This window comes from Neomonachus schauinslandi, chromosome 10 (genome assembly GCF_002201575.2).
Source record: "Neomonachus schauinslandi chromosome 10, ASM220157v2, whole genome shotgun sequence".
In the NCBI taxonomy this organism is placed as follows: Eukaryota; Metazoa; Chordata; class Mammalia; order Carnivora; family Phocidae; genus Neomonachus; species Neomonachus schauinslandi.
Genome location: NC_058412.1, coordinates 132,065,616 through 132,076,710, shown reverse-complemented (window position 1 = coordinate 132,076,710; position 11,095 = coordinate 132,065,616). Strand labels below are relative to the sequence as shown.

Sequence of the window (11,095 nt, the reverse complement as noted above, 5' to 3'; positions counted from 1 at the left end):
AACACATTAAGCATGCCTAAAATGGTTTCATAGACCAGAGTTGAAATGCTCCTTGAGGATGACTAATGCAGAATTTTTATGCAGTAAACCTCAGAAGATTTTAAAGTTCGTATAACATAAAACACTTACTTTAACTTTAATCTATTTAATATTTTTATCAAATGACCCTAGATTCTATTTCTAGGTACTCCTACCCAGATCATGAGGTTCTTGTATTTGGGGATAAATATAAACCAAAGTCTATCTTTCAGAGGGGAGGTTAGGGTTCCCTGACCTAGCTTGAGCTGAATCCAGAGAAATAGTGTCACTTTCTAAAAAGTTTTGAGAAAAAGAAAACCCCTATCGGTTGGTTAATTGCAAAAATCTTCCAAGAACATAGCTCCGGTGTGCATCCACGATGAGTGGTGACAATTCATGCTGAAGAGAACTGAAAAATGAGATTTAAAATTACACAAGAACAAAGTCAATCGATATTAATCATCTGTGAAACAAGCAACACCGGAGAGCGGCAGCAGGGTCACCTAATTTTGATTAGATTGGATGGATCTTCAATTAGGTTTTCCGTCAACCGGTAATAATCTTATGAGAAGTATTTACTGAAGATAAGCATTTGCAGGCAATGAAAGGAGAAGGTGGGAGGTATGATGAAACATATTGTCTCCTACAAATCTTCAGGAAAAACTGACCGCTAATTTTACTGAAGTGAAAAAGGTGTAACACTAAAGTTGGAGATTCGAGCTTTATTTTCAGGATGATGTCATTTTAGGATAGAACTGATAGATTCTCTAAAATGGTTTTAATATGGCACAACACTCTTGATTCTCAGAGCCGTATGCCTACTTATCTGCCCAAATGTATTCTGCAAGGAGATATATAGACAAAGAGGTTGTAGAACAGGCACAGAAGTTGACAAAACCATCAAACGAAAATTCCTCAGGACAGATCCACTTGAGATCTAGAAAGCACTTTAATACTCTATCCTTCTTCAAATGATCAAGAGATTCAAGAGAAATGGCAAGTCCTGTATTTACAAAACCGATGAAAATCACACTGTAATAATCAGTGAATGCAGAACCACCGCACAGATCTGCGTTTCCAACTTTTCCCACCATGATTCTACATCAAGGTAAAAAAAGATTCTTTTGTACAAATCCAAGAAGGATGGAGAGGTGGGAGCACGACTGCCAGGTGGTGCAGTGACTTACTACCGGAGCTGGAGCTGGTGATGGGATGCAGGGGCAGGAGGGGCACAGTCCTCGAGAAAAGAACCCCGTATCCTGGAGGCGGGCTAGTCCGTGGTTGATCTCCGGTACCAAAACCGTGCTCGGAAGTCATCGCTGCACGTCATGAAGCCGGGGTTGGTGGGCGAATGCACGATGCAGCGCACGATGTTGTTGTGGCCCAGGGAGAGCAGGTTCCGGCGCTCGGCTGTGCGAGAATCCCAGCAGCACAGACTGATGGTCCTCTCGTCCGGCAGCAGTACGTAGTCCTCGGTGTGGTTGAACACGGCCTGCGTCCGGTGCACCTGCCGCCCGCTCAAGCCGGCACCTGCAAAGAGACGAGAGGGTAAGGGTCTGAGTGCCAGGGCTAGCTGCCCACGTTTACATTTTCCATCCTCAGACTGCTGTACTTTGGTTAATTATCCCATCGATGCCAAAACAGCATTTTAAAATGGAAGGAACACACATTTATTGTGCAATTTGGGACACTCCACGAAAGTATGCAGAAGAAAATCACCCCCCGCTCACCACCTCGGGCAACTAACTGTGAACACTCTGATGTACTTCTAGGCATAAAAACATCTTTAAAAAAATACAAAATTGGTGCTATATTATGTGTCTTTTCTGTCATAGTTTAAATCAACTTTTTGTTGGGTACATTCATTCTTCCATGTTTTTTTTACTGGCTGCAAAATACACCACTGTTAGGAAGCACTATTACTAGCTAATTCTTTTCCTGCTAAGCATTTAGTTTGTATCTGACTGCAAATAACACTGTGACCAATTCTTTGTATCGAACACATTATTTCCTCAGGATTAAATTCCTAGAACAGAATTACTGGGATGAATGAACATCTGCTCTCCAAAAGGAAGCTTTAGGCTTTTTTAGGACCATGAAAATACAAATTTTATGTTTAAAATACTGTATGAAGCATAAAAAATTAAAACTGCCTGACAATTTTACACCCAGAGTCAATATTTTGACGAATATCCTTTCTCAATATCTCTGTATGTTGTCCATTTGTAAAGCAGAGCATACATCATGTGTTTTTTTTTTTTTTTTAAAGATTTTATTTATTTATTTGAGAGAGAGAGAATGAGAGACAGAGAACATGAGAGGGAGGAGGGTCAGAGGGAGAAGCAGACTCCCTGCCGAGCAGGGAGCCCGATGCGGGACTCGATCCTGGGACTCCAGGATCATGACCTGAGCCAAAGGCAGTCGCTTAACCAACTGAGCCACCCAGGCGCCCACATCATGTGCTTTTATTCAACAGTCTATAAAGATGGAATATAGTTTAATGGATAAAAATAAAAGTGTTGGTATCAGATCTGGATTCAATACTTACAAGTGATGTGAACACGGACAAATTACATAGCCCTGTCACACCTTCAATTTCTCTTCTGTTCTGTGGAGGATAATTACAGCACCTACCCACAAGGTGGTTGCAAGGATCAGCATGAGGTATAACACATATACAGCTGTGCAGGGTGAGTATTTACTTTTAAAGGCTGCTTACTGTGAAAAGGATGCTGAACAACAATTTACTCAAAGCTTTCTGGTGGACATTTCTGTTACCTCTCCCTTTCCCCTACTCTAGATAATGTTGGGATGGACATCTTTCTGTGTGTGCCTGTGCATGCTTGACGAGAGAGTCTTTTTAGACTGAATTTCTAAGAGTGCAGGGCACCTGGGTGGCTTAGTCGTTAAGCGTCTGCCTTCGGCTCGGGTCATGATCCCAGGGTCCTGGGATCGGACCCTGCATCGGGCTCCCTGCTCAGCGGGAAGCCTGCTTCTCCCTCTCCCACTCCCCCTGCCTGTGTTGCCTCTCTCGCTGTCTCTCTCTCTGCCAAAAAAAAAATCTTGAATTTCTAAGAGTGCACATAGTGGGTCCAATGCTGAAAATTTTGATACAGGACACGAACCTGCCCTTTAGAAATACTTTACCAGTTGACACTCCTCTAACAATAAGATATTTAATTTCCTAAAATGTTGATCAATACAAGATAAAACAATCTTTTAAATTCCCGCCATCTGATGAGCACAGTAAGATCCTTCCATTTTCATTTCTTAGGTTTACAGTACTGCAGGTCACCTCGCTCTCTTTGAGCTCACTGACCACCGATACGTGTCCACTTCACATGCTATGCATATTGTTTCCCTAGTTCAGCATTTTAATTTTTAGTGTTTTGAATTAATTTTTAACATTGAAATTTCTAATGCTTGTTAGTCTTTCCTTGTCTTTCATTATTTCAAGAATCCTTTGAATTCTAACTAAACACTGAAGCTGGAAACACAGAACTAAGCATGCTGACATGGAGTCTTAACCTGTGAATTAGAAAATGAGGGAATTTGTATATAAATTCAGTATAATCTCATTTTAAAATCAAATCCCAATTCTCCACCAAAACAAACCAATCAGCCACATTTAAGCATGAAACATCCCAATATTCACAAGACAAAACAAACATAATAAATCTTGTGAGGATCTAGTGTGTACCCTTCCTGATACATCACACTCAGATGGTGGTTGTTAATTCTGAAGAGGGAGGAGGCTTTCCCACTTTTACTTTGATCATCTTTATATCTTCTTTTTGCAACAAGCACACAGTCCTTGAACATACAAAAGTTTTTCAACAAAGTCACCAAGAATTACGATAAAAATGACTCTTCTCAAGACTTGCTAGTTAGTTGTACCGTGTTATGTCAGAAGGCAGACGGACGGCAGGAAGGGAACTCTGGTTACCATGAGATCAATCTGAGGGGGTTATGCTGCACCCTAGTGGTTCAGATGTCTCAGTCTCCACCTCTTGAGTTTTCTTCTCTAAAAGGCTAACTAATAACCACCACCGCCCAGCCCTTACAATGCGTTGTTTTCTTATAGAGTTCTGGTCCTGGTGATTTTAGCGTATGACACAAACATCTCACAACAGAGGAAACCAGCTGAAGTTTCCTGGAGGTCTTCTACCAAACAACAGCCTTTTCAGCTCCAAGGAACAGGGAATGAGACAAAATATTTTACCGACATTCACTGCCAAGTAACTATTAGGGCTACCTGCACTCTTAGGAATAGGCCAAGATCTTCCCTCTCAGCCTTCTTTCCCTAATGCAGAGATTTACTGAGATCCACTAACTCAGGCTTTTCTCTGGACTGCTCTTATGTTTGAGGGAAAAAGGCAGACCACTGGTCTGCAAATGGACCACCAGAATCTCAAATGTTACTTGCATGGAATCAGATCTTGCTGAAGCTGTAACGTATGGAGAAGAACAAGGTTATGAAACTATGGTTCTATTTCCAGCTCTGCTTCTTACGAACTGCAGCCTTGGCTAAACTACTTAATGTCTAAGCCTTGGTTTCCTATCTCAAAGAGGGATCACATCTGCCTTGCTCAACGCATACATCTATTATGTGGCTCTCGTGAGGATTTAAGAGCTCTGGAAACTGTAAAATGCTACAGAAAAAATGTTAATAGCAATTCTTCACATACCTGTGTATCTGACCAGCGTTCGTCCTGTTGATATCTCCCAAAGTTTAGCTACAGAGTCTTTTCCACTGGAGAGAATGTATTTCGAATTTTTGGAGAAAATGGCAGAACAAACTTCAGCACCATCATGGGCTTTCTCAAAAGTTGTGATGCATCGATTTGAAACACCATCCCATAACTTGATGCAGCCGTCCTTGCTACCAGTTACATACATATTGGCACTAGGATTGTAATTCACGGAGCATATAGCATCGGTGTGTTGATCTTGAGGATTGCAAGAGACAAAACACTGAAATGTATTGATATCATAAAGCCGAAGAGTAGGATGCTGAGTCCCAACAAGTATAAAGTCTCCGGAAGGATGAAAAGAGATGGAGCGTAACATTTCAGCTTCCTGTTAGGACAGAGACATCAACATTAAGTGACTAACTAGTGAACAATTAAATCCAGAGGAAATGTGGAAAATATTTGGTTGATGGAAAGAGTACATAAAACAACGGTCAGACGTTACACAGGTTTAAGAAGGAACAATGAACTTTCTAGAATACAAGAAAGTATCATCTGAACAGAGATTTCAAAAACTATTTACTGGTGAGATTATTTATTCCAAAAACCACAGAAGCGAGCTTCGTTATTTGCAAATGAACACGGGGTGAACTCAGAATGGAACATTATCAGGCTAGGATACAAGCACACGTGAATGAACAAGGATAAACACAACTTGTACACGTGAACAGCTTCTTCAATTTGTCCTAGGTCTCCAAATATTGAGTAAAAAACTAAGTTAAATTATTAAAAAGTAGAAGCCACTACCAAAACATTAGTATTTCTGAACTGCAAATTCAAAATGTGGTACCAAATGTCACTTTTCCAGGAAACATGTGATAGTTTCAACTGAATAATTTTTTGAGTCCCATTAAGTTACATTTCAGCAAAGTTGATTTGTCCTTACACAGGGTTCCGCAACCTTTAAAAAGTGATACAGATTCTGAACCCTTGTTGCATAAACTGGCCAGAAGTCCTGACCGGCCAGAAGAGGTGGGCACAGGGCAGCATGTGGACCACGTGTCCATGCAAACTGGATTCCTGAGCCACCTGCGGCATGTGTCCTTGTTGTGTCCTCCAGTTTTATACGATGATCACTGAGACTACTTTAAGAGAACAGTCATACAATAATAGCTCTTTGTTTTTAAGAAAAAAATGTAAAGCTCCTTTCCAAACATTCCTAACCTGAATGTATTTGAAGGCTCTTTTTGCAGATGGTTTGGAATAATCAAATAATTTAAGAGTATAATCCCTTGAACCAGAGGCAAGGATCTGTTCTGTCGGGTGGAAAGCGAGACATGTGACTTCATCCACGTGGTCGTAAAGCGTTCGGATCACTGGGTGGTTTTCCATGTTCTGTTGTGCAGTCTCATTCATCATGACCTAGACCAATGAGAAAACAGATGCTCAAAATCTAAAATCTGTCTGACTCAAAATACCCAACTATGCTAAGTTTGGTCCGGTCTAAACTGGTCTCTCATTCTCCCAATGAACAAAAGGCAAATAGTACGTATGTTACTGGGATTTTACCTCGATTGGCATGGCACTTTTGGCCAACATTCTTTCTGTGTCAAGTATCTTTATGGAAGCATCAGCAGATCCAGTAGCTATTAACTGCCCATCTCTACTGTAGGTGGCTACGCGGCACGGTCCTTTATGGGATGTGACATAGCATGTTTCGTACTCTGAAGCCTCTGGGGACATAGTTTGGACGTCTGCATCAAATTCCAGGTCAATTCCTGTGCCCGGGGCAACTGTATCTGAACGACCAATTGCATACTGAACTGCAGTATCATCATTTTCCATTCCTGAAAGGAATAAAAATTAAGTGCATGAGGGGTGCCTGGGTGGCTCAGTCGGTTAAGTGTCTGCCTTCAGCTTGGATCATGATCCTGGAGTCCTGGGATCGAGCCCTGCCTTGGGCTCTGTGCTCTGTGGTGAGCCTGCTTTTCCCTCTCCCTCTGGCCCTCCCCCTGCTCCTGCTCTCTCTCTAATAAATAAGTAAAATCTTTATAAAAAAAAAAATTAAGTGCACAAGAAAATGTTATTTTAAAAAGCCAAGACAAAATTCTGGATCCAGTGTCAATTTACTCTTTCTTGGAGCTGCATGACACCTAGCGTTTCACAAAATTACGTGTATCGACCTAGGTGCATGCACAGTGACCACACTATGGGCAGAATGGATCAGAGAAGGTTAGGTTCCAATAGGTTACACCAGCTCCCCCGATTTTTGCCTCCAAAATTTTCTACTTTAATTACAACTACAGAAATGTAAAAAAGCAGTCCTATAGTTAAGCTGTCCATTTTTTCCCCCTTCTGGATTTTAATATTTTAGTGCTGAGATCTGTTAGTAGCAGCCTTGAGGCTCATTAAGTCAGATACAATGTTAGCATTAACACTAGTGAAACATATTGAAAGAATGTTGATATTTAAATAAATGGAAGTTTCTCAAGAAAATACATTTTAAATTTAAAAATAACTTCACATATCATATAAACAGTATGTTTATTAGTATAAGAAAAATTAGGGATACAGATGAACACAAAAATAAAAATGACCTTCTATTAGATCACCCAGAGATAATTACTGTTAACATGGTGGCATGATTCTTCTGGACCTTTCTCCATGCACAGTTGTTACAATTCTTAAAACAAAAATAGAACCACACTATATGATATTTTGTAACTTGTTCATTTACTCAAACAAAATAAACATCTGGCCAGTGTAATGTTTATCTACATCATGTTGTTGGACCCAATGTGATGGATACAAGAACATTCACAACTAATTCCTTATTGTTGGGTATTTCAGTTGTATTCATTTTATTTCCTCAAATTTGAACACAAATTCTCAAAATTGGCACTGCTAAGGCAAAGGGTATAAACATGTTGCTAATTCTATATTTTACTGAGTGCTTTCTACAACCCAGGCAAGCACAGGATATATTTTTGAACAAGACAAGATCCTGATCTTTATTGAACTTGCTGTCTTTTCTGGGGAGGTACAGACTATATCGGCAACAACCTGAAACAATGAAGAAAATTTCAGATAGTGATTCTATTATGAAGGAAATGGGACTGTTGTTTTAGAGTACCTGGGGAGGTATGGGGAAGATAGTGGGTAATTTTAGAAAAGGTGAAGAGGACTCTGAAATACCATTTGAGCTGAAATCTGAAGTCAATAATACAATGAAAGAATGCTTCAGATAATTCTTATACAGAGCCTGAGGCTAGAACCAGCTCAAAATCTTCATAATCTGGGGTTTGCTTACTCTTTCAGTATCGAGCACTGTACTTGACACATACTAGGCACTAAAACTAAACAAAAATAAGCTTGAAAAATTCTGATTACGAAAACCTCTGGAACCTTGTCATGGAATCAATGAATCTGCGTTCAAAGCTACCTAGTTTGATGAGATGCAGGAGCTGCTCCGAGGGTGCACAGACAGATTGAGGCTTGATTTCATTAATGAGGCCATTAGCAATGCTGATGTAGCCATCATAGAGGAGCTGGCTAATGATCAGCTTGTAGAGCTGCTGGCGGTCCTTCAAGCCCACTTTGGTTCTGTACATCGTGGAGAAGAGGAAGACAATTTCCTTGCCAGCTGCAAAATGAGAAAACAGGGATGGTGAAGGGCAGAGGCACTAGGGAGTCACAGAAGCAACACAGCAATCCGGTCAGCCTTGCGGGGCATAAATCCCAGCTCTACTAGTTGCATCATCTTTGGTCATCAACCTCCTTCCTCTGAGACCATGTTCCTCAGCTGTTAAGCAAGTTAGCACAGGTTAAATAAGATGGTGCATGCAGAGCATTGAGCACAGTGGCACACAGAAATTATTCAAATCATGTTAGCGAATAATTACAGAACTTTCCATCAATTTTTCTTCTCTGTCAAACTACCTGCCTGCCATTTTTATTCTCTATTGCTATCCCAGAGTCTTGTTTCTTCTGTTATAAGACACTGACTGGTATTTGCAATAGGTAAGACAGCTGTTGTTGTTGAATGTCTAGACACTACTGTTTCCACCAGCTGAGCTGTATGTTTACTGATGTCAGCAATGTTCATTCTTAAAACACATTTTAAGATAACTAAATTTGCTAAATTACATAATTTAATTAGATAGTAAATAAAAACACAAGGGCACAAAAGCCACAATGCTTTGGAAAGATTCAAAGATGCTTAATAAAATACTGGCAAGTAGGATATGGCCAAAACAACGATAAAAACGTGGGGGGAAAAAAGGTAAAAATCTAAAGGATTGTGCCCTTAGATTGGTTCACAAGTGCTTAAGTTCTCTCTTAGATAGTGAAATGAAAACTGTAGATGATGGTTTCTGGTCTATGCAAAAAAATAAGTCCAACTGGTGGACATGAGTGGATAATTTGACTTCGAAAAATCAATGTTTGTATGTGTATGTTTATCTGGACAGCGATCAGAAGGCCACAGGAATCTGGGGCCAGTAATAAGGAACAGAAGTCACAGGCAGACAAGAAATTGAAAGTCAGAGCACAGGGGAGAGAGGAATACCAGAAAGGAGAGGAGTGAGCAGTAACACCAGTACTGCCTGGATTGCTGTACTTTACAGGGAAAGATTCTGGAAGGGGGGTGTCTTACAGTAAAGGAGTGGGGAACCATGTTTTCTAACTCCCCCTGGAGAATAACTGAAGCTACTGATCATAAGAACAGCTAACAGTTACTGAGTGTTCAGCATGTTTCTTCTTACTTAGTCCTCAACACCATCCTGTAAGGGAGGCCCTGTAATCTTGTTTACAGATGAGAAGGGAAAATAACTTGTCCAAGGGCCCATGACCAGTGCCTGGAGAAACCGGGACTAGAATACAGATGGTTTAACTCAAGGACTGTGTTGTCCCTGATGACTTTCTGTAGTGCTCCTTAAAAATTTAATGACAGGGGCGCCTGGGTGGCTCAGTCCATTAAGCATCTGCCTTCAGCTCAGGTCATGATCCCGGGATCCTGGGACTGAGCCCCGCATAGGGCTCCCTGCTCATTGGGGAGCCTGCTTCTCCCTCTGCCCCTCCCCCTGCTCATGCTCCCTCTCTTGCTCTCAAATAAATATCTTTAAAAAATTCAGTAATAAACTAGCTAAAATTTATTAGACATAAGTGTAGTATATAACACAGCGTAAGCAACTTATGCATTACGTCATTTAATACTCATCTAATCCTATTTTAGAGGCAACCTGAGGTGCAGAGAGGTTAACTTACCCAGGATCAAAGAGCTTGTCAATGACACAGCCTGGGTCCTTACCCAGGCTATCTGACCTCAGAGCTCCAGTCTTTACTGTGCTGCACTGATGGGTGTTAATAACTGCAGCTAACATTTATTAAGCACTTGCCAGACACCGTGCTAAGCACTTTACAAGCGTTAGCTCACTGAATGAAATCATTCAAAGTATTTAAGCAGACGTAGAAGCAACTGTATATAAATCTATGCTTGTGTAGACAACGCTACGACACAACAGAGATGATGAAAGAGGCATAAAGAGGTTAGGAAACTGAAAATAAAGTGTGGCTGAGTCTCGTCAAGTGGCCGCCTGGACTGCCCACAGCAGAGCCCAGAACTTAACCACTATTCTCTCCCGTCTCTGCACCCATGCCAGGAGCATCGGCGGGGTATACAAAGATTAAGAAAGAAAAGAAAGGACGAGGCCCGCTTCTCAAGTCTCACAGAACGTTCGCTCGCTGGGCTAGTAAGTGCCTAATTACCACCCCTAATTTGCAGGTGAGGACGCCGAGGCCCCAGGACGGGAAGAACAAACCCTAGGAACTGTCTACACCCGGAACTGGAAGGGGGACCAGGGCGAGAACACACACGCCCCCTTCACGAAGCTCCGCTACCATCCCGCGGTAGAAGCGAACTAAGGACGGAGTGAGGGTGGGAGCGAGGCCTTCGAGGAAAAGAAGAGGGTGTGCAGGCCCAGCCTAGCAACTCAGGGCGCATGCCACCCCGCTCACTATCGGGCCTTCCCGCCTCGCTCATCTTTCCTGAGGTTCCGTGAAGACCCCAGCGGACCGCACCAGGCGCTCTCCATGCATCCCAGGCCCTCAGTACCCGCTAGTCCGGCTCTCTCGATCTCCCGCTTTCTCCCAGAAAAATGGAGGCGCGAATTCTGCCCGATCGATCGCTATGAGCGCACGTTCACTGCGCACGCGCAAAGGGCGAAGCGCCGAGCGCTGCGCTATCGATCGGCCCCACTCTCGCCTGCCCTTCTCGCCATCTTACTTACTGGCGCGTTGGAGTAGTTCGTTAACCTCCTCCGACTTTACCTCTTGCGCGACAACGTTGATTGGCACGAACGAAATGCTGTCTGGCCGACAAATGTCGG

General features: G+C 42.1%; 1 protein-coding gene across 1 annotated transcript; it reads right to left on the bottom strand.

The window, feature by feature from the left end:
* Positions 1-726: 726 nt before the first annotated feature.
* Positions 727-10,904, bottom strand: CSTF1 (cleavage stimulation factor subunit 1). Its single transcript, XM_021677811.1, has 6 exons — positions 10,822-10,904; positions 8,152-8,352; positions 6,279-6,556; positions 5,934-6,131; positions 4,707-5,097; positions 727-1,548 (listed from the first exon to the last, which is right to left on the bottom strand). The coding sequence occupies exons 2-6, from the start codon at positions 8,318-8,320 to the stop codon at positions 1,289-1,291; spliced, it is 1,296 nt and encodes a 431-aa protein (XP_021533486.1). The 5' UTR covers positions 8,321-8,352; positions 10,822-10,904; the 3' UTR covers positions 727-1,288.
* Between the last annotated feature and the right edge of the window lie 191 nt (positions 10,905-11,095).